This window comes from Corapipo altera, unplaced genomic scaffold, assembly GCF_003945725.1.
Source record: "Corapipo altera isolate COAL_440 unplaced genomic scaffold, ASM394572v1 46, whole genome shotgun sequence".
Lineage (NCBI taxonomy): Eukaryota > Metazoa > Chordata > Aves > Passeriformes > Pipridae > Corapipo > Corapipo altera.
Window position 1 is genome coordinate 2,701,724 of NW_020884883.1, and position 24,758 is coordinate 2,726,481.

Sequence of the window (24,758 nt, forward strand, 5' to 3'; positions counted from 1 at the left end):
TACTGCATTGTCTTTATTATCATTGTTATTCCTCACTAAATGGACAGTGTGCTCATCCTAAAGTAGGAGACCTTACTTCACGAAGATCACAACAGCTTCTCGAAGTCTTTTACTTTTGCAGGCACACAGTGGGAACAATGTGAATTAATACTTTTTCTCCTTTCCCACAGCACTTAAAAATCTCTACATATTCACTCCATCTTCCTGCCAGAATAAACTTCATCACTCCCGCTACCTAAAAAACTCTCACCATAACTTCCAGCCTACATGCTTCCCCAACAACTACCCCAGCTCCTTCACCCACAATAATTCACAGACCTGCATCCCAAAGCCTGCCCTGCTCTGTGGCACCTCAAAACACAAGCAGCACGCAGTCCTCACTGGGGTGGGCCTGCTGTGGTCTGCAAGGAGTTACAAACAGTGTAAATTGGTCCGAAGGACGTCTATACTGGGGAACTGTGCTCTTCCTGCAGTTTGACTGCCTGCTGAGATGAGACTCAAGGACTCCCAGTCAAATCCCCAGTTTCCATGGGAAGAAACAGAAGATGTTGCAGGTCAGAAGGAAGCTGCAACACACTCTAGCAGGTTCTGTAGTCAGGGAGAGAGAGTGCTGTTGTTCCGCATGCCATATATTCTGAACTCTCCAAGGTATGAATTAAATCCTCTTGAATTGCTCTTAAGTGGAAATTAATGCCACCAAGTTCTTAGTCATATTTCGTAGTGTTATTAGCTAACAAATTGATATGAACAAGTAGCACATTTGACCTACAGCTTTACTACAAAGTGACTCATAAGATACATCTAACTCGGCAAGTAATCTAGAGTAAGTCTAGTTTGCTAAGATTTTTCTGCAGTGTGCTTACTGCCTGTCGCTGCAATGAGATCAGCACGTTTAATGCACCGAAATCTTTTCTTTGTTATTTCCTCATGTTATAGTGGTCACTTGCACTGCAGTAAGCTCCTCCAGCAGAAGACAGCTATCATGTAATCCCAAAGGTAAACCCCACAAGAATGCAACAAGAGCATCCTTTTGGTAAACATTATTTACCTGCAATAGTAGAATGAACTGTGGAAAACGCTGGATAGGTTTCATCATCAAACCATACAGTGTAATGCGATCAGGGCTTGATTCCTGGCACTGCTGCAATGCAAGAAAGCCACAACCGTGAGTGCCTTTCCACCAGTTACAGAATTAAAGAAAACATTTCCTAAAGGTTTTCTACATCACTTACATTGACTGTAATAGTAGGGCTGTAAAAATTCCATTTACTGCAAAGATTTGATTTTAAAATATTAAATCTTAAAAAAAACCCCACCACTATTAAAATGATGGCTTGTCACTGAACTGAAATCTCCTTAAATAAATACAGTTGAGCTAAAGACACACCAGCAATGCAGCACTCATGTATGTATCAGTAGAGCACAGTCATGTTCCTTACATAAGCAGTGCACTGAAACACCTGCCTTAAATGTAAAAAATTTAAGTGATCTGTTGATTTATAGTTCCTAATCTACTATTGCTGTTCTGTTCCTTGGGGCTAAGAGACTTTAACTACCTATGAGTTTTTACCTATGGGTTTTAAAAGGAAATCTAAGGAAAACATCATAATCTCAGTGCTATGCAAACAGAGATTTTTCATCTTCTTTATTAAAAGAAACTAAGGAAAAGAACATTGATTTATGTTTAGAAATAAAAATGTAAAAATCCATTACTTTAGTTATCAGAAATGGCAGGTAAAACCAAACAAATTTCATTTGCATGTATAGGAAAGCCTTGTTTGTATAAGACATTTAAAAATACTTTGACCAGAATCAAAGCTAACACAAAATAATAACACTAGAGGAAATACTCAATATTAAAAACAAAGCAAACCTAAACAATATTAAACTGGAGGGGTGCTTAAATTTCTCTTTATTGCTACAACTATCAGCTTCACAAGAATTTATTTCCATAATTATATCCACAAATTCTTTTGCCCAAACAGTAGTGAAGATTCTGGCCTTCACTGCTGGTGGGCAAACAAAAAAAGGAAGGTACAAAAATGTCTTCTGTCACCAGAGTTTGGCCATGAGTCCCCAGCTCCCAGCAGCACCAGAGTGGCACTGACAAGCAGTGATGAGAGGTGCAGGTTATGTCTCTATTGCAACAACAGGCTTTTAACCATGTGAGAAGTATGAAGTGACTACACGCACTAGAGAGTCTCAACTTCATTGTGCCTAAGGTTGCCAGAGTATGATCCTGCATAGTGTTGGCCACACTCCAAAAAGTTGTTAGTTATTTTTAAAATCTGAACACAAACCCCTGCCACCCTTCTCTAGGCAACCTAAGTACTGCTCTCGTTTGCCTGGGGTACCCAATTTCAGTGGACCATTGCAATGGAACTGACAGGGCAGCAGCTTTGAGAGGTACAACTCAATCCATGACTCTCAGGGAATGGGACATGCAGAGCTTTCAGGCTCTCAGCAATGTCACAGACAACCTAAAAGCCTTTCAATGGATTCTGTGTACTCTTTGTAAAGTATCAACCCTAGGGATTCACAGCACTTCAACTGCATGTACCAGGCTTTCTAAACACATTGTTACAAGCATTATATGCATCAGGGTAGTATGCATTCTGCACAAAAATTATCAATTTCAACCCCAAATCAGAAACATGATTTTCAAAATACTAGGGAAGTGTTGTGGAACAGAAATATAGTTGCACTACACTCTTCACAATACAATAAAGAAATTAGAAATAAAATAAATCCCAAATGAAAAGAGGCTTCATATGTTGAACTATTATTTGAAGCTCATCAGATATAGAAGAATCCCAATATTTTGCCAAGCACAGGAATGCAAACACCAATAAACTGATTTGAACAACTGCAAAACTACTCTGTACTTCAGAATACATCCTAGATATAATGTTATTATCCTGAAAACACAGCAGTGGAAGTGAATTTAATGGATTTTTTGTGCCAAACCCATAAAACATAAACTCAAGTCCAGCTGTATACTTATACCTTAGTTATAACTTATACTTTCTTATTTATACATATGCACAGCTGTTTTAAGATTGAATGAACTCACCTTTAAGAAGTCTAAAAAGGCAGGTTTGGTGGCACATGATTTCTTGAGAATCCCTACCGCTGTACTGAAGTTGTTCACATATTCGCTGTACGCATCCAACACCATAGATTTAGAAAACTGGAAAGACAAAAGGGTAAGCCTTAACTATAAATACAAAAGACCTCTGAAAGCATAGCTATCTGACCATTAAGGATTCACCTTGACTGGACCTAAGATCTTTGCTTCTCCTACTGCTGGATCTACAGAAATACTGGTGATACCCAAAATAATCTTTCTGTAGAAGACAGGTTGGAAACATACAGATGTAAGAGCTGTGAATTACAAGATATGTATTCACAGAAATTGCTTCATCTTGGCCACAACACTAGGGCACAACCTGAGGACTATGGGCAATCAAAAGCATCCTCTGAGATTCAAAGTGGTAGCTGAGATCCCCTGATCATCTCACTGTTGTCTGTCTTCCAGACTAGGTGACTCAGGGAAGTCCCAGGGCCTTCCTTTGCTAACCTCAGCTAGTCAGGACTTACCAAGAAAGCAGACAAATTGCGTGGCCTGCAAGCAGTTGCATGAATGGTAAGATCATTGCCCATCACCTTCACACTGGGAATAATGTCCTTCTACCAACCAAGGCCACTACTTGTTTTCTCTACCTTAAAACAGTAAGTAATTCAGCCCTTTACTGAATGGACTTCAGAATGGCATGTTTTACAAATACTCTCTACCTGTGCCCCAGGCTCGGTTAGACCTCAGGAACTCAGGACATCATCTACTGTGGTTTTTTAACACTCACAGACTACTATGTATGACTATTTACTTTGTAAGAGATGCTGAGCCTCTATTGCACTTTAATTTTTGTGGGTTTATGAATCTCTAAATTCTCAGAAAAAGAAACTATTTACTTAAATGTCTGAAAGCTTGACCAAAGCCTGAAAATTCTACCCACAATCCTTTCTCATCTGCCAACCAAGCCAAAGACATTTGGTGTCAGTTTCCTTACCAGGATGGTACATACATATTCTGGCAGTTCCCGCAGGCATTGGTGAATACGGTAATAAAGCAGTCAAATTAGAAAAAAAGATACAGAGATGGAATAAAAAGACAAAAATAAAAAGAGATTATCTGTTCTGACACATTTGCTTACTGAAGCAACAAAGACATCACCGATCATTTCAACAGAGTCCCACTCAGACACACGACTCGCCAGCGCAATCTGAAACATTGAATGGCACTGAAGAATTTCCTTAATTCGATAAAAGACCATTTTAAGTTTTCTTTCACTCAATAATTTTGGTTCCATATCTGAAAGGGGTTTCTCATATTGCTGTGGAGGAAAACAAAAAGTAAATAGATTTAAACAAACAAAAAAATGGACTTCTACAAGCAGAAAAACCAACTTATTTAACAGTACACACACAAAATCACTGAACATTTGGCATGAAGCATCTGTAGCTAAATCTGTGCAAGTCATATGACAGATTCTTTAAGGATCTTATTATTGTTCAAATTTTCCAAGTTAAAAAAATGCAAAGGATATTAAGGTACCTCCAGGATTCTTTTGAGGGCATCCACGTAATTCTTCTCACTGTCAACTACAGAGCCCAAAATATACCTTCTCACAACCTGTTAAAACAACAAAGTTTTGTCAAAGCTCTAATCAGGTAGCACCATCATCAGAATTAGAAATGGTGATGATAAAATTCTCACATCAATAAAACACAAAAATACGAAGCAATTTCAATACTGGAATTGCAATACAAGAATACTATACCCTTCAAAAGTAATTAAATTTAGTATTATTCTAAAACTATTTATTTTAAAGAACACAAGAATTTTTTTCTGACTGTTGCAATTCCGAGCTTTACTTTCGAAACTTGTGTTTTAAGTTCAGCATTTAGACAATGCTCTCAGGTACATGGTGCAATTCTTTGGGCTGCCCCGTGCAGAGCCGGGACTTGGACTTTGATGATCCTTGTACATCCCTTCCAACTCAGGATATTCTATGATCCTATGACCTTTAGATGTATAAATGTAGACATTAATGGAAATAATCATAGGCACAGGTTGATGTTGGTTACTTCAGTACATTGCTGCGATAAAATAGTAACCAGTTTTAAAAATCAGTCTTCAATTTTTTTTAATATGTTTTATAAATTTATTAGCAGTAACATGAAGGACAAACAAGCAAATATTAATTGCCTTTTTAAGGTAAGGCTATATAAAATGTACCTGTATTAAGAAAGTATCCAAGTAAGTCATGCGTTCTCTTTTGGGCATTATTATGTATAAGTGATAACCCTATCTCATCTATATCTACATTAATTGACATTGTAAGAGCTTCAGGAAATGCTACCATATTTCATGTTTACAAATTACAGGCTATTTATCACACCTCCTTCTCCACTTTCTGCTTCTGTAATTCAGCTGAAACACACTTTGTATGCACGTGTGTGTGACATGACAGGACAGGAAGGACTGGGAAACTGATCTGGTTTAAAATTTAAACTTCTTACTGTCATTGATTAGATTTCTTGCTGGTTATATGGATTTGGTTTTACCCAAATCCGTTTCCTAATCCAGCTCATTCCACAGCTTTCAAAAGTGGGACTCTGAGGGAGAAGACAGCACAAGGGCAAGATCAAGCCACTTTCCACAACTACGAGAGAAGGTGAAAGTACTTCTTTTACTATTTTAAGCTAGTCTAAATGACCATGAAACTCAAGTCTCAGGCTTGCTTCTCTCTCTGCTCCTGAACCCCACAGCCTCCCACGTTCTCCACCATGGCTGCCTTTGATTCTCCACACTTGTATTTTGCTTTATTAAGTGCAGGTTAAATAAGAATTTTCTTTCAAGTACTGGTATTTCAAAGGCGGACTTCAAAATTACTGAGGCTTTGCCCAAAGATATATACAGTAAAATTAGTTGTGTATAATCTCTGTTTATAACAGATTTAGCGTTGTCTTATAATGTATCAGCTGCTCTGGTGACAGATACTAACTCTACTTTTAGTTACAGTTCATTCTTCTGAACTAAATAAACATCTGTAGAAATAAAAATTTCAGGCTCTATAATACACAGAATGGATATTTAATACTGCCTCTAAATTATTGCAACAGACATGAGACCCAGCTCCAGACAGCATTTACTGGCACCAGGATTTAAACAGAAGCCATCATGCCACCTGCTGTTTGAAGCCAGCACATCCACAGAGCAGCTCCACTGCTACAGGGAAGCCGGGCGGGAAGGGGGTCCTGGCACTGGCCCTCCCTGCCCAGAGTGCCTAGGGCTGTGACTCCCTCCTGCAGCCAGGATTTGTGCTGGCCTCCACTGAGCTGCTCCAGTGTTTCTGTCCATCCCAGCCCACCAGAGCCCTTCTGACCAGCAGTCCCACTCCCACACATGGCCTGCTGCACCTCACCAGTTTGGTGTCCCTCCAGATGTGCACTGCAGCTGACATCCGGATCACTAACACAGGCATTAAATGCCACAGGTCTGTATCCACTCCTGAGAGACACAACTAACACTGACCACCTGCTGGACTTGGTAGCATGGACTACAACCTTTGAGCATGGCATCCTCACCCGTTTTCCTCCCACCTTCTAGTCCACTCACACAAACTGTATCTCACCTAAGGGTACAAGGGTACTCCAGGAGACTGCCAAAAGCCCTGCTAAAGCAGAGGTAAGTGATATCCCCTGCTTCCCTCTGCCCACAAGCCAGTCACATCAAAGGGGCTCAAGTCTGGTCTATCTGCGCTGACCGTTCCCACTCACACTCCTGTCCTACCAAACCTAGACACAGTTTCCAAGAGCATTTGCTCCATCACCTTCCCTGGGACTGTGAGGCCAAACTTGATCTTCCTTCTTGTTGGTCAGAGTATGACCCTTACTTTTTCCCAGTCTTCTGATCACTGTGATGTTAGATGACTGAGAAAGACATTACCCTTGAATTCAGTACCCTTGAATCCATCCCATCTGATCCCACAGATAACTCTATGTCCAACTGGCCTTGGTCGCCCCAACTGTAGATTAGGCTTCACCCCAGCAGGACTTGCCTCTAGGCTCATGGGCTGAGTCCTGAGGACAAACCTCACCAGTAAAAGCTGAGGCAAAAGTGGCACAGAGTATCTCGGTCTTCGACCCTTTCTCACCAGGACCCTGCCTCACTAAGCAGCTTACTCATCTTTTTCTCAGCTTCCTTTTGTTGTACAATGCACATATAAGAAACCCTTCAGTGTTGTCTTTCACACCTCACCAGCTTCAGCTGAGCTTTGACTTTCCTGACTCCATTCCTGCCCACTTGGACAGTTCCTCATTGGTAGATATGGAACAGATAACATGACTTATGCAAATATTACTGTTTTTTTCCAAACTAGAAGCACTTTTTCTGGAAAGGAGGGTAAATTTATTCTTAACTACCTACAAAAAAATCCCAGTGAAACTGAAATTCCTATTTTGAAAGAAGGAAAAGACAGCATTCAGACTGATGCTGAAATCTCACATTAGGTAGTTGCATTGTTACAAGATTAGCACTTCACTGTGTTAAACGCACAAGAAAAGTAAACCTCACCAAACAAAGCAGAAAACGTATCTCACTCTCCTCAACTGCCCCTTAGTTTGGTTTTTTCTCATTTTCTGAAAGTACTGACCAACTAACTCATGACTCGAGACTACAAAAAGTTAAAAACTCTCATATAGTTACTAGGTGCCATAACAATACAGTAACATGAATCCACTGGATTTATTTTCAGCCAAAATTTCTAACTGACATTGATTTCAGTGTTTTCGAAGTGGTTTCTACAGTGACTATACAGTTTGAGGTGGAGAACAGCAAAATATATTCTTCTCCAAACATGACTTTACTAGGGACAAGTTTTTTTCAACTAAGAAAAACCTTAAGATTCAGAGAGCATTTAGGATATTCTCTACTTTTAAAATGGAAATCCTACAGCACCTGGAGCAATGTCTTCTGACTCAATAAAACTGCTTTAACTCTCTTCTTTTGCACTCAAAACCATCACATTTAGTGTAAGTGTTCAAGTAGTGAAACAGTAGAATTATTATAGATAATTTTAGAATGCATAACAGCATTTTGCATCTATGGCTGAATTCAGGACTGATGCAACTTACATGCACACATACCAATTTTCAAAAAACTACTTATTTAACTCTGAATTAGATGTCCACTTAAGTAAAATGTCAATATGTTTGAAGAGCAGAGGCACCTAAGAGCCATTGATGTAGAGAGAAGAGGAGGAAAAAGAGGCAGAGTACCATATTTCCCAAAGCCTATTACCTGTTGCTGTGATAATCCTTCAGGCATAGGAGTCATAATTGCTTCTGTATGCATACAGTCCACATCAATAAATAAATTTAGCTCTTCTTCTTCCAGACATGATGATCTATGATCTACAAACAATTAAATAACCAAAATGTCAACTTCCACAACATGTAGATTGAAAGAAGGAAAAAAAAGCAAAACCAAAGAAAGCAAAGGTCCTATCATCCAAACACAGCAGTCATACATGTTCACTTACCAAACAAATTTCCCAGCACTTCTGTGTCATCTGTGAAATCATATAAATACCACCACTAATATGTGCTCTAGTACAGAACATCTTTCAAAGGCATCTTAAAATCCACACAGCAAGCCTTTGCATCTTTTGCTTGATCTCTACTCCCTCCTCACAGCCAGGAGAACAGGGCTGTGCAGAGTGCAGAACATGACAACTGCAGCTCCAGAGTCAGCACTTTCAAAGTAAGTGAACTTTGGGAAGAAATTAAACACACCCATATTATATATGATCCAGCTAAAAATGTTCCATACACTCTTTCATAACCGGACTAAAGTAAGTAGCCAGATTTACCAGTGTTTGCTTTCATCAGAAACAAGAGTAAGGGATTCTGCACTGCTCTGTAGGAACAAATTTTACTAAAAAAGCACCACCAAAGTGCAGTGATAGGTGGCAGTACATAGCCAGCCAAACAAGCAGACATGAGGAAAGGAGAGAGAAAGACAGTATGAGAAACTTTCATAGAACAAAAAGGGAAGTAAGGGAAGCAGATCTGATGGTTGAGAGAAATTTATCAGTTCATTCAACAGATTTGTCCCTAGCTCCCTGCTGATTTGGTAAGTGGTTATAGGATTAAACCATTCCCAGATACACTGTGTCTGCCACCTAAACTCTAGAAATATAAGGAGTGCTAGGTCCACTGTAACACTGCTCTGTAGATCATTTTTGTCTGTGCAACTGCAAGAAGTTGAGGATACATTTTTGATACCTAAAGTTTGCGTAAATACCTGTCTATACTTTATCTGAATTCTGAATTAAGTAAATTCAGAAGCAGTTAGAGGCCACAACAGGGATATAAGGTCTGTGCTGATCCTTACAGATAGGACACAGTTTTTTGTTAGCTCACTCACTAAAAATGTCTTGTTCCCGTCTTCTGGTTTTAGCTTCCTAAAACTCTAGTTTTATCAACTCTGAAATTACTACTATTCAATTATTTGGGCAGAAACTTGAGCAGAAAGACATACTACCTCTCAGATTTATCTTGAAGAAGAAATTAGTTTCTTTTACTACCCCCTGCCTTCTGAAAAAATTACCTGTGGACAGCTGCTTCTGAGGCTCAAAGGGCTGTCACTTGCTCTTAATTACAGAAAGGACATGAATACTTCTCGCTTTGATTTTAGACCACTTTCTGTTTCCCCAGTCCAAATTCAGTTTTCATCAAAAATCAAACTGACAAAGAACAGTCTTAAGCACAGAGGTATTTCTTGACAATGATGAACTTTTTAAAAAGTTAGCTATCCCTCCACTGAAAACCATGTCCTAACAGCTTATTTTCATGACATTCAGGAGTTATTTGATGGAGAGAACCGAACAGACTTAGTAACTGGGCTGGTTTTGGCTGTCATAGAATTGTGTTCACAGTGGTTGATATGGGGCTGTGTTTTGGATTTGTGCTGAACACAGGGTTGATAATATAGAGATGTTTTTGTTATTGCTGAGCAGGGCTTACACAGAGCCAAGGCCTTTTCTGCTTTTTGTACTGCCAAGCTGGCAAGAGACATAAAGGGTGTGTGGGAGGATGGGAGGAGATACGGCCAAGACAGGTGACCCAAACTGACCAAAGGGATATTCCAGACCATATGGCATCATGCTCAGTACGTAAAGTTAGGAAAAGAAGAAAGAAGGGGGAGACCTTCGGAGTGATGGTGTCTGTCTTCCCAAGTAACAGTTATGCGTGATGGGGCCCTGCTCTCCTGGAGATGGCTGAATACCTGCCTGCACATGGGAAGCAGTGAACTAATTCCTTGTTTTGCTTTGCTTGTGTGCACAGCTTTTGCTTTCCCTATTAAACTCTTTTAATCTCAACCCACAAGTTTTCCAGCTTTTACCCTTTCAGTTCTCTTCCCAATCCTACTGGTGGGGGAGTAAACGAGTGGCTGTGTGGGGCTTGATTGATGGTTGGGGTTAAACCATGACAGTAACTTAACATAATTTCCATACTCCCATCTACCAATACCAACACAGCATCTGTGACGTTGTTTGGTTGGATTTTTTGTTGTGTTTCAGTTGACCCTTCTCTGTGGTCCTCAGGTTTCTCAAGTCACTCAGGTTCTTGCTCCAAATATAAAACAACACGATGTACTGACCATACTGTTACTCATCATCATATTATACCAGACATTTTTGATACAAATCTGATTTCTCGCATCTAGTTCTCAGTTTCTAGTACAAAAATCTGCTAGGCCATTCATTTTCTTTGTCAGAAATTACTGGAGAGAGTAACAAAGAGACACACTATAATTGGCATATACCTTGAGAAATAAAAGATTTTGTTCTAATGAAGCTACGACCCTTCTTCACAGCTGCTTTTGTCTTTTCAAGTCCATCTTTTGTACCTTCTCTAGCAGCTCTCATAAGCTTTTGCATCTGTAAGATAAAAAATACAGTCTACATGTTCAGTGAATAATAGGAACACATTTGAGCCAGCACATGATGCAGAATATTTTTGATCAAAATATCTTTAAGAAGAACACTGTCAAGTAGCTTAGACTATAAATACAGTCAAAATTCAAAGGAATATATAATAAGTAGACAGAACCATCAAAGCTTAGGTCTGAGCATCTGTATTTCTTAACAAAATAAAACCCGGAGACAGGGACTTACTTCATGGCAATACTGTATGCAAGTGTAAAATAGCAGAAATGCTTAAGAACCCTTCTGCATCAAACCTATGAACTCAAAATAGTCTCAAATGCTCAGCTTACATTATGTAACAAATACCTACTACTCATAAGTCATTAACGCCCAGGAGTCTTGTCCATTTTCCATGTCCCGATAACACTTTCAAGGTATTTCTGACCAAAAGATAATCCTCAATACTAGGTTCTATATTAACTGTATTCTTAAATAAACACTGTTATGCAGAAAATGTTACAACTAATAATCACATTCATTGAAGAAATAGGTTGATTTAACTAAGAATTGCGTTCTAGTACACTACTAGAACCTAATTAAATTTCATGCAAAAACTAAAAAACAAGCCACTGAAGTATTGTTTTGCTAGAAAATGTTTGTTAAAAATCTGCTTTGTACTTTTGCTTTTCCAAAATGCCACCACAGCAGAAAATCACCACTACTGTCAGAACACAAACAAAGCTGTCTTGATGCAATCAGGCAATTTCACAGTTTGAGATGAAGCGTTTAAAAAAACCCCAGCCTTTTCATAGTGGCTCCATTCAGAATGGAGAGCAGGGAGATTCTGACTCCCACAACTTGATTCCATGTGGCTGGAGAGCCAGGGTCAGGCTAGACTCTTGGAGCTCATCTGGATCTCAGAGAGGCACTGGGGTTGTACACCTGTCTCACACTCTGAGACAAGGGCACTAGTCAGCAGGGAAAGACAATGCCCTATCTTATCTTCTGCGATCTTCTGTAAACATTAAAAGTAAGCATGAGAAAAGGTCCTTGACCAAGTACTTTTAAGAATATAGCAATTTTATAGTCTTTAAGACTGCATATTAACAATTCAGTTAATTTATAATTCCTTTTATACAAATTATTGTCCACATCTTCAAGTTATTATTAAAAGACAACATTGTCTGTGTTGGAAAAGCAATTATTTAAATGTAGCTAGTTACAAAAGTCAACTACACTACCTTCAGCTCATGTTTTTGCTTTAGTTGCTGAATCTCTACTGCTCCCACAGTGTTTGCCATCAAATCTTTCATCTTTTTTTCATAATGCTCCTTTAAACGCGTTAGGTCATGAGAAAGCTAAAGTGTATAAAAAGACACAATCTTTTCAAAAAGCTGTAGTGCAAACTTCACACTAAAGCGCTCACATAAATCATGCATGTTGCCCATCTGCCTACTGGTACACAGACAACTGAGGGAAATCTATCACTTAGGGAAGCTCCAGTCTGACAAATGGACCATCGCTCCCGTGCGCTGCTGAACTCAGACAGGTGCTTTTCTGCTATGCTGGCAACTATGTAAAGGCAGGGGCAAAGACACTCAGGCTAAGCTAACTATATTGTTATATATATTAACTATATTGTGTGTATCTCTTAACAAGTGCACGGAAACAATGCATCAGCTTTAACCATGAGCATTATTCACTGAAGCACAAACCCTAGCCAGTGTGTTTTGGACTATCCTTCAAAACAGTGAATTGGAAGAATTCTCAGAGACTGAAGAACCTGTGGAGCCTGCTGGCACCCGGGAAGGTGGAGATTGACAATGCATTGAGTCAAGTAAGGAGACACTAACAGGATGCATGGTCTTGTAATTTTCACATGCATCTACCATAGCCTCATTGTATGACCATGGGTGTAACCACCTCGTACATGAATATATCCATTGGCTTCTGTGGAACACTAATCAACATTTGTTAATCATTTTGAGAAAGCTAGATAAAAAAGATTAAAATGCAACCAGGAAAGGAAAAAAAGGAAAATATTTGGTGTGCTCTATAATAGAAGTCCACTGGAAAACCCATCGGCCTGATGTCAACAGAGTTATTTGGCAAGAGATCAAAGCCTCAGGAAAGACAAGGTCGCTGAGCTGAAAACAAAGGGACGGGTCCAGCACGTAGCTCTACAAGATTGGGTCAGGATGCAATTACATCTGACATGAAGATTCTGGCATTACAGCAGTATAACGAAGAATAGCATCTGGTTCACAGACTAGAAATATTTAATAGCACAACAACGTTCCCATCTTAAAATAAATTAGTAAATAACTAAAATAATAAGAATCATAATGAAAAAATTACTTTGAGTGAAGTCATACCAGCACTTAAAATTAAAAATCCCACCTCCATATTTTTCAACCAACACTAAAAATAATAAGGCATGTCTCTCACAGGTTCTGAAAGGCTAGAGAATGCAATGTGCTGTGAATATATTGACTTTTTTTAGTTGTTAGGATTTTTCTCAGCAATCCTAAAGTTTCTGTCTTTCTTCATTCTCTGTCAAAAACCTCTACTTTCCTGATTTCTCCACCTCCCAGTAAACCATCCAGGAGCATCTCTGACTTCTCCATCGACCAACTAAAGTGTTCCTAAGCTCCTCATGCCCATCCTCACAAGGCAATCCCCAAAACCTTTTGTCACAGGTCTGAAAAAGCCAGTGGCAGGGCAGTACCCAGGAGCACACCTTTGTCCTCCCACCACTCTTCAGTCTCTTGCTCAGACACTTTGTGCCTGATCCTGGTACTATCATGCCCAGCCACTGCCAACAGTTTCCTGTGACAGATCAAGTATAGTTTTAACTGTTTAAAAAAATTGGTTTAAAACCTAGCTTTGTACACATGTGAAAATATATTCTTATGACTGATACCAAAGCTGAAGCTACAGATAACAGGAAAAGATTTTTTAAAAAAGAACAAGCCAGCAGCCATGTTAAGACTTATACACTCACATGCAAAGTGATTTCCTACTCTCTTCCAAGGTATTTAAAATAAAAAAATTACCAAACTCAGTTTCTTCAGTCTTGTTAAAAAAACTCCCCAGAAACAAAGAGCTGCAGTAGCTTAATCTTGTTCTAGTCAGAACAAAACCAAGATAAAAACAGAGGATGAGCACTTAGCTAACAAAGAGCATATTTGGGTGGGCTAAAGTCTTGCAGTTAATTGCTCACTCTCTGATTTCCAAAGAGCAAGTAGCAAGGACAGAGGTGAAGGGAGTACAGATAATATGTGCTGGAGGGAAATACAGACAGCAAGGCTTTTATTCTGACCAAGATAAGAAGTCTGCAAAATAAAAATAAGGGTCCCAAGAAATAACACCCTGTCCACAACCCCTACACTTTCCAGCTGACACAGCTCACACTGCACAGTTGCAGAGTGGCTCTTGGGGATCTGTCCCTAGTCAGCACACACTGGAGAGCCCTGAGGGTTTCGCAGGGACTCTGAGCACCAAGTCCAGCCCTGCTTGTCCCCTCTGTGCCCCACACTCCATCCTCCAAGCACTCAGGGCAGGGAGCAGAAGGCTGCCCAGGTGCCAGGGAAGACTTTCCTCTCACAGAGAGGGCACACAAGGGCAGAAGGAGAGGAGTCAAGGCAGCAAGAGTGTGGCAATCCAGGGGTCCTCCCAGTGTGCAACAGGAGAGGTGCAGCAAGGGCAGACACCCATGTCCCCTCTGTCTTCCTGCCTCCTGGAGAACAGATGTAGCCAAAGATATCAGACCAGGGAACTGTCATAGATGGATCATTTTAATTATGCCACCTCTCTTCTCTCCTTAAAAAATGGTACAGAGTTATCTTTAATTACAAAAATCTTTTATTTTCGAGTTTTTTTCAGCTCAGACACCTTCAAACAATCAAAGTGATACAGATCTAAGACAGAAAGGTAGGGAACACTGGTGAACAGTCCTGTGACATTAGAGCACTTAAAGATCCCAAACCTTCAATTCTTGCCAGGCTTATATCCATTTGTCCTTCACATTATTTTCCACACTTATTTACCACTTACACTAACCCAGCAGCTGGAATAGAAGAAATGGTGAGTAACCATCCACAAGCAAAAATAATCTCATTTTTAGTTTCACTTTTATCCAATATGAGTTTTTTCCTCTTTTGTAAGAAGCTTCTGTTAAACATTTTCATCTTTTCATTTCCCTGTTACATTTTGTTGTGTACTGTCACTTCCACACTAATTCACATCTCCTTTCAAAAGATGCTGTTGCTATTTGAAACTGAATTGAGGAAAGGAGAAATACAGATAAGAATTACAAGTGTTGGAAACCAGGATAACCTCAGCGATTGAGCAGCACTGTGGGATACATACATGTCTCTTGTGGTTGCCTCGCAAAAAGGAGCTGGGAATTCCATTTTTACACTCAGAATCACTCTGTTCTTCATAGCTTTCAAACTCACTTGAACTCCAACCATATTCCAGTGAGCTGTTTCCACCATCATCACCATTTTCAACATCATCATAAATCATTTCCTCTGCAAGAATTAAACCAAAATAAAAAATGCTACACTGAAATTTATGTTTGTTTCAACACTGAAACACTTGTTCAGGATGTACTATAAAGAACTGTACAGACTTTTGTATGCACATGAAAAATTCTGAGTTAAAACCAATATTCAAACAGCCAAAGTGGGTTGTCTTTGCTGAAACAGAGTACTAAAAGAGGACAATGTTAAGGGTACACACCACAATCCTTTTAAAAGTATGCACTATTCAAACATCACTGTTATGTCCAAATCCCACAACATGTTTTAGAAGAACTTCAAAGGAAGTTTGAACTGTAGCTATGAACACACATCTGCACTAAGAAGCATCATCTTTCCATTTGCAAGCTTGCCATTTGTCCCTTGGAACATCATCAGCTCAAACGGCAAATGCTAAAACATAGCAAGAATCAAACAAAAACATCACTACTTCAAGCAGAACAGATCAGACCAAAGTAGCAAGAAACATATTACACTATGATATTTTATGACTCTTGCAATTCCGCCAGTCACTAGAACCCATATCTGTGGGTTACCTCACTCATAATCTAGTCTAAGAACTTGAAGTTTTAACCTTTTCAAGATATGGAAAGCTATAGTGCAAAGGCTGACCAAAGTACTTTCTGTTAAAGACACAGGTCTTCTCACTAGCACAGATGTCAAGTACAACAAACTGACTCAAAATAAAATGGAAAATTTAGTGCCAATTGCTTATCAGCAAACAGGTAAGTGCTTCACGTGCAGTATCATTTGTCATTACAAGTAGAGAAGTGTGGACACTTCTGCCAGGATTCACTATTGTTAGAGGTTATGACACAGTATTTAAAACTATCTCATTAAATTCAGGAAACAAAAGCTGTGCTTTCATTTTAAGATTGAACTTTCATTTAAATACAGAAAAAATATGTACTCAAAAGAAAAGTTGACATGTTTCACATATCCATCTAAACCCTGGATTCTATGATTTAAAAACTATTTTGGCCAATATTTTAATATTGACATTAATTAAATTCTTCATACAGAGGATTCTACTCTTATTTGGAAGATTCAGATTTTAATTTTTTTTAAACCCCCATGCATATCAAGATTGTCCTTAGTATATACTTACTTAAGAAGATATCTTAGTGGTAATCTAGCATAATGAATAATTTAAAAGAATCACCATAGTAAGTCAAAATAAGTCAAGACTTATACAAGTCTAACTTCTGTGTTGTCAGTATTGGGGCAGGATTTACCCAATGATTTGGTGAACTTATCTTGTCCATGTGCTAATGTAGCCTGAGCTCTGACTGCAACTTGTCTGGAATAGTTGTGCCTCCCTGACAAAATATAAAAATAATAAACACCAAGATCATGAATGTACAAAGATGAAACTTCTCTTACTACCTATTTTCTCAGAATCTTTCAATGTCTTTGGAGACAAAATGAAAGCTGAAATTTTATTAATGTCTTCTGCATTAAGCTGAAAATTCTGACTGAGATGCTCAGCAGAGCTTTGCTCCATATCCCACCCAGCTCAGCCTCCTGGGCCTGGTGCAAGTGTTTCCTGACTGAGCAGCAACAGTGCAAAGATGTCCCTGCTAAGAGTAGCACAGTCCACTAAGGGACCTTCCAGTAATATAAGTATTCAAGTCATGAACGCAACACAAAACTTTCCAATAATAAATGAAAAAAATTCATTATTAATCTGTAAAACATCTTGCCTGAACACCACTAAGGACAAGAAATTAAAATATTACAGCTTTAAATATTAATGCAGTTTTCACACAAGAAAGCTTAAGTGGTTTCTTGAGTTATTAACAACTTCAGTATCAAACACCTACACCCTCAGAGAGCCATGATGAGTAGATGCTGAGTGCCTAATGAGCCAATCCACTCAAACACAAAATCAGTTAGTAGCAACCAATTTTTAAGCAGACTTCACTATAATCAAAAACTGTACAACAAATCTGAGCAAGAACTCATTGAAATAAGCTTCTTGAGACCTAGTTCCATCAGTCCCAGTAAAGGTAAAATCTTCGTTCCAGCAATTACTTTGAGATCTATTCTGACCCCTCCAAACATGGTCACACCATCAGGAGCGGACGACTCCAAGGTTGAAATAAAGCATTTGTGTAGAGTCACAGTCAGGATGGTACAGCCTCTCTGAATCTCCTCTTCCATCTATCAGGCATTTTTATGCTAAAGGGAACTTAGAAGAAAAAAGCAGTCCTTTCTATAGCCATGTTGATCCATCATCATACATCATTTAAGCATTTAAAACACCCTTTTCCTACCTACCTTGCCTTGTTTAGGTCCTATAGCTACAACACCCAATCAAATAATTCTCTAATATGTGGAATAGTCCAGCATTTGGGACAGTATCTATAGAATAAAGTAGAATTCAGCTTCTGAGAAGAGTAGGAGATCTGCTGAGATAACGTCTTTGAAGTGTCAGTTTAATTTCAAACTTTGTAAGACCTACCAATTATTGACAAAATGTTAATTTTATTTACATATATTTTAGGTACTTAATGAACATATGTGTTCAGTATACATTCACATAATTCTATATCACATTGCTTTCAACATGAGCTGTATTACAAAGACCTCAAACCTGGTTCAGACTCTGAATCTTCTCTTGGCACGTCATCATAAATTACCTCATCCGGGTCTAAAATCAAAACAGAAAAAAAAACAAATTAGAAACTTCCTTAAATTTGAATTGAACTAACAGTGTTTAAGAGGCATTTGGACAAAGTCCTTAACATGCTTTAGCTTTTCATCAGCCCTGAAATTGTCAGGCAGTTGAGACGCTGTAGGTCCCCTCCAACTGAAATATTCTGAAAATTCTATTCTAAAGAATTTTGGTTATACTGGAACATATGATTACAATGGAGATATGACTCATTCTCCACTAGTACTTTGCTTGTACATCTAATCGTTCAAATAACACAATAATGCACAAAGCAGTACATAGTATTTGTGAAATTTCAAACAATTTTATCTGCATTGTTTATGATGACCTTTGGTAGTCTGAAAACAAAAACCCACTTCCACAGTCAACATTTCTCTCTCCTTTTTACAGCAGTACAGTATTTTCTATGCCTGTCAAAGGCTGCTCATTGTCTTACTAAATGGCTGTAGAGAAGCCGTACTGAATTTTTTAAAAAGAACCAAAACTAAATAATGTAATTGTAATACATTGTAGTACATTAAGAGGCAGAACAGAATAAGGATGCAAATCTGCAGTCACTTTGAATGACACATAAGATAAACCTCCAGACCAGCAGGAACAGCTGAGAACAGGCAGGATTACCTTTCCTCAAACTACACAGTCTCTGTTCTGGTTTAAAATGCAGTTGCCAGCCAAGAGTCAACGGCACACACCAAGAAAAAGCAGCAATTCCTTCCCTTCCACATTCTCCAAGTACTTATTTGCCAATTATTACATGAGAAGAGCAATTTCATATACAGCCACAGAGCCGACTGAACTAGAGCATATTTCCTCTATACACACACTGATGGAGCCAAATGACTTCCACAGGACAATGATGAATCATTCCACAGACTCCAAAAGGTGCTCCATGGAAAAGTGAACATTAACTTTATTCTAAAGTATACAGTTTTATTACACTGTTGAATGTTTTAACTGGTACAACTTGGTTCTGGAACATATCTGAAAAAAACACCATGAAAGTGAATATGGACATTCCTGTAAAATATACTTGTACATACAGATACACACATCTGTGAATCACAACTTAATACTGACCTTTTTCTATATTTGTACTTTAATGGTCACTGATACTTACTTTCCATCCATGCTGTATTTGCAGGATCTGCAACCCATTTGGCCAGGGTATCATCCTCTCTATTGGGCTGATTATCTTCACTTGAAAAAAAGGTGATAAAATAGAAGCATTAAAAGTTACACTACAATGTTTTTAAACAGCTGCAAAGACAAGACAATAAATATCTTCTTGCCTTCCAGTTCCCACTACAAGGCTGCTGATTACTCAAAAATATTGCTTCAGTATGTAGTTAGGAGATTAATAATCTATTCTATTTAATAGTCTGAAAATTTTAGTCAGGAAATTGAAAACACTTCACTTTTGAGTTCTTCTATCAGAACACAGAAAACTGTCTTATAAATGCTTTTTCGTGGTAAATAGGACTAAAGACATTGTGGGCTACATCAGGAGGCAGCAGGCTTGGCAAGGTTGTTACTCTCCTCTGGTTGGTGCTGGTGAGGCTGAACCTGCAGCAGCATGATCAATTTAGGCTTCCCAGCACCCCCCTTCTAGAAACTACTTCTAGAGAGGTGCGGAGAAACTGAAGTCAGGGACTAAACCACATGGCTTACAAAGAAGAAGAGGAAAGACATGGAGCTTTACTTAGTCTGGTGAAAAGAATGCTATGGGGTGATCCAACAGCAGCTACACCTATCTGAAAGAGAACTAGAGAAGTGATGGAATCAGGGTTATTTTTTCTTTGTTTGCATTTGCTTCAGAGTTTTTGGGGGTCATTGTTTTCTCAGTGCCAGATGAAGAGGGAATAGTCAAAGTGGCCACAGGAAGATGTGGTTTGGACATTAGAGGAAAAAATATTGTACAGCAGGGAAGACTACAACAGTCTGTTGCAGCTGACATTGCTATCACTCTATAAAAATTAAAACCCAGTTTCTTTGAAAATGTCATGCATGGTTACACATACAATACCTCAATCAGTGCTGATATTGCTACACAACCAGAGATACAGTTAGGAAAGTGAAAAAAAAAAGAAAAAAAGAAAAAACAAAACATGGAAGCATCACACAAGAAAAATAAAATATTTATCAAATGCAAGCTTCCCTAGAAATTAAGGTTTTACAAATCATTAAAACATGCTAAACTGGCAATCACCTATTTTGAGGCTCCTCTGAGTTTATAAAATTATGACATTCTTCAGTTGCTGACTGTATACCTGCCAAGGAGAAAAAAAAAGTTATGAAAATGCTTAGAATAACATGTCAGTTTGGTTCAAATGGCACATTTAGCATAAAAAACTGATTTTACTAGTTCCTTGCTAATGAATAATCTACTTCTATGCAATACCTTTATTCTTAAATGTGTCTAAAAACATTTAGACGTTTCTTCACACTATCCATAATAATAATAATTCAAAGACACAGTCATTTATTATAAGAGCTGTTAAGAAGAAAATTACAATTATCTGATGTGTTTAATTCTAATCTCTCAAACATATTCATCTATAGGTAATAACAACCACACAAATATTAGCTATTACTTGACGGTATTCCTTATGATGGTAGGAAACAAAGGCTGGCAAAAAGGTTGAAATTATAGTAGAACTGCCACCTAGCTAGAGAAAACATACTCAAAATACAAGAAAAAGGAAAAGGCAGGAATATATGGGGAGCTTTCTCTTCCTAGTACTCTCTTGACATTAAACTGTCAGCTTGGCCAACTCTGGTTACAAAATGGGGGATCTCCTGTTTCTATAATAATCCATAGTTATTTCCCTTTCTAGTTTCCTGTTCAGTCTTAAAATTGTACTAAAAGACAAACAGAATTCATCAAATCATCATGGGAGAAAATCCTACAGCAACTCTAAATCCACAAGGATTGGAAAATAAACAAGGAGAAGCGCACACAGAAAAGTTAAAAGGCAGAGAACTTTGCCGAAACCTAGAGAAAGCAATATAAGGTATGAGAAGAAGCCATTTGGCTTGGACACTGAACTATGGCTCTGGAAATTATTTCGTTACATTAAAAAGGAATTAGCATTAATCATTCCCACACTTGTCCAGGCTGAGTGCTATCCAGGCATTAACAAAAGAACACAGGTACCTGAAATTAAACAACGATCCCCCTTAAAAAAAAGTAAGGTGCGTAGATACAATACCTTCTTCGTCTACAGAAACACTGCGAATTATGACAGGGCTGGAGTACGCTGGCAGTATCAAAGGTAAGTTAGATGGCACAGCATATCCACAAGGGACAGGAACAGAATATCCACCAGACAAGTTTGGACTTGCACATTCATCTTGAGGACTTGGTTCTGGTGATGAGGATGGATCCTTGTCTTGGATTGGTGAAATATTTATGACTGAGTAGGGATTTACTTTGGCTGGAGCGCCTTCCACAGCAGGTTCTGATGTTTGCAGTTTCTCACTGTTTTCTAAATTATCAGTTCCTTTAGTTGAAAAATCAAACAAAAATATAATGTTTTATTTTTCATACCTCTTCAAGCTGCTCTAATATCACTCTTTGCAAGCATTCTAAACGCTGACACTTACTATACAAGTTCTATAGTAAAGTTTTATAGTTACAATCTATGACTCAAAATTCCCAAACAGTAGTACCATCTTCCATATTTTACAGATGAGTAGTGCAACAGTAGCAAAACAAGATGAGTTACAAGGATGCCTATGGAAAAAGAGTAACTGGATTACAAATCTTGAATAGGAGGGTATCTTGAAAAGTAGCCAGGCTCCTCTTTTTCTTCTCATAAGCACATGGCTCAAAACACTCTTAAACCCTGAAGGTTAAAATCTGGATTATAGATTATCTGAATCTTATAAACACAAATATAAGCAATATTTTAGGAATAGGCATGAGGACAGAAAAAGTTCACTGGAGGACATTCCTCTAACAGTCCTGAAAATGCCCTGTTAAGAAAAGGCAAAATAACTTTCCCAGTTTTTCTCTTTGAAAATATATTGTTTTCATTTATGTAAAGTTCTCGGTATTTTTTGAGACAAGTTGAGACACAGTAGGACCAAAGGCCCCTCTGAAGTGAGCTGCAGAACTGCATCCCAAGCAATCAAATAGTTCTGAGCTATAAGCACAACTTCACAGATGGATTAGCAAGCCACAAATTTTCAGGGAAAGATGGTGTTTAAGTTTCAGGTTGTCAAACTGCATAGTCATCTGAAGAGTTAATTATCTTTAATTGCCATGAGCACAACAACTCTGCTTACAAAAGGAAACTGGATCAAAGTAAACAAAATCAGCTGTTAGCAATTTGAGCAGAATACAGCAATTTCCAGACTACACCTCAGCACTGGGAACATCTACAAATATTATAACAAATATTTTAATGTTTAGTAAGACTTCTGTTTACGAACAAAATTCATACATTCAAACTCCACTTAGCTTTATGCATATCTTAAGACCAGCAACCAGCAAGCTCAGCTGCGAGACAGCTTATCTCAAGCTATCCACATGACACAAAATCTGTAAGGACAATGTTTACCCGCAGTATGACACTGTGACCATGCCCAATCCATTGGTTCGAATGTCACTTGGATGGAAAACCTCACAGGAATTACATGTGATGGCCATTTTCCTTGTCAAATCTACCATGACTGTAACTGGCAGGAATATTCAGAACACTTTAATGGTATTTCCATGGAAACCTCTTTTTACAGTAATTTTATTGCACTGTCAAAAAAAGGTATCCTACGATCAGTCTTGATTATTTAGCCTAGTGGAGGCACAGAGCGACAGGCTGACTTACCTGTGGCATCAGTCTCTTGGTGCTCTGTGTTATTTCCAGGATCAGCAGGAGGTGGCACAATGGCTTGCCTGTCTGCTTCTGGTATCTCATCTCCACTATCAAAGTCAAACTGTTCTCCCTCGTCCTCCTCCTCATGGTTCGTACCCGCGGCTTTCGGTTCACGCTCTAGAACTGTGCAGAAAGACATGCCTTTCGTTGTTTATTCTTAGTAATGATTTCATGGGACCAGTGAGTGTTCCACATTACAAATGAAGCTTATACAATGAACCCTTAGATTTTAGGGTTACTGGAACAGAACAAAAGCTCCTTGACATGGTGATAACCCCATGCAGTTTTCAATAAATCCTTCAGTGTAAACAAGGAAATTACTTGGAAAGCAATTAAGACGTGATAATGCAAGTACCTTTGGTTTTGTCATAATGACCCAAAACATTTTTAGAAAAATCCTTTAACGGCCAGTTCTTTAAATGAGAAAAGTTCACAGGTCAATTTATTTGTACAGGGACTTTGGGACTTTATAACTTCAAGTCATTTTTCCTTTCTAACTCAAATTCCTAAATCTATTCTTTAACAGTGTCCAAATGCCAGTCATGGTAAACTTTCTTCCCACACTTAATGAGACCAAGCAGATTGGTTTTACTCCTCCAGTCTGTGACAGTTTTAAACCAAAGAATTTATGCAACATATCATTAGCCCTACTACCACACACAAGGTGCACTCTGGTGGAGGTGGGGAGGGTTGACTTTTCAGTTCTTACCTTTAAAGAAGTAATGGCTGAAATGATTACACCCTAATATGGATAGGAAGTGTGAATGTGGGGGGTTTTTGTGTTTGCTTGTGAAGACACCGTAGCACAGATTTGGCACTGTACGTGGGTCTGGGGAGCAGGAACAGGTGGAAGTGGAGGGCAGTTTCCCTCCATGCCATTGTGGAAAACCCACAAGGATTAAGCCCCCTCATGTATCTATAGCATAAAACTATACACTAAAATAGACAAAGATGTAAACACCAATATTTTATAAAAATATACCTGAAGTCAATAAGGTTCTCCCTGCCTCCTCTTTCAGGTAACACAAAATGAAAAATAAAGTTTTGCAAGGGCAATTGAATCTCCAGTCATAATGATATTATCAGCTCTTCTACCATCCAGAAAACATTTTTTGTCTTTATGATAAAACCCCCACACACCTAAGCTCTAGACTGCTTAGATTGTCATGGTAATCAGCATTCCTGCCAAGGCTTCTGTTTCTTCAGGCAGGCTGAGCCAGCATATTTTACCAGAGCCAGGAATAACAAGATCTTTCATGCAGCCTCTCTGCAGAAGAAAAAGTGAACTAATTGCAAAAATAGTAAGGAACAAAAAAAGGGGTTTTCCTACATTTATTGTCACAGTTTATGGCTGAGGCAGCATGACATTTAATTTCATTTTGATGCCTTTTAAAAATCCTTCTGGATGAACTCAGCCTTTGGATTAAGGGTTCTCATTTTTTGCTTTTGTTCATCAGCAATTCTATTTTACCCTGAAAGACACAAGAAATCCTGCAGAGCTCTTCCAAGTGATTAAAGACAAACACAGCATTCTTCCTGATTCAGCATCCATTTGACTAGATTGTACTACTTGTTGCTTGTTTGTAATGGAGAAAAGAAAGAAAAGAGGGGAGATGTTGTTTTATCTCCAGCATTTTTTTTTCAGTTTTTTTATGTTTTCAGTATG

General features: G+C 38.5%; 1 protein-coding gene across 4 annotated transcripts in view; it reads right to left on the reverse strand.

Moving 5' to 3' along the window:
• The window catches only part of ARHGEF10 (Rho guanine nucleotide exchange factor 10), a 111,587-nt gene that overhangs the window by 59,556 nt on the left and 27,273 nt on the right, over positions 1-24,758 (reverse strand). For 2 of the 4 annotated variants that reach the window (XM_027641101.1, XM_027641102.1), the window contains exons 3-15: positions 23,045-23,215; positions 21,428-21,718; positions 20,425-20,485; positions 19,336-19,415; positions 18,138-18,194; positions 15,369-15,532; positions 12,239-12,355; positions 10,895-11,009; positions 8,366-8,478; positions 4,616-4,693; positions 4,215-4,394; positions 3,074-3,190; positions 1,049-1,141 (exon numbers count right to left, since the gene is read on the reverse strand). In XM_027641101.1, the coding sequence (XP_027496902.1) occupies positions 1,049-1,141; positions 3,074-3,190; positions 4,215-4,394; positions 4,616-4,693; positions 8,366-8,478; positions 10,895-11,009; positions 12,239-12,355; positions 15,369-15,532; positions 18,138-18,194; positions 19,336-19,415; positions 20,425-20,485; positions 21,428-21,718; positions 23,045-23,215 (1,637 nt within the window). The remainder of the gene's footprint in view (positions 1-1,048; positions 1,142-3,073; positions 3,191-4,214; positions 4,395-4,615; positions 4,694-8,365; positions 8,479-10,894; positions 11,010-12,238; positions 12,356-15,368; positions 15,533-18,137; positions 18,195-19,335; positions 19,416-20,424; positions 20,486-21,427; positions 21,719-23,044; positions 23,216-24,758) is intronic. The other 2 variants (XM_027641103.1, XM_027641104.1) reach the window with 2 other exon arrangements.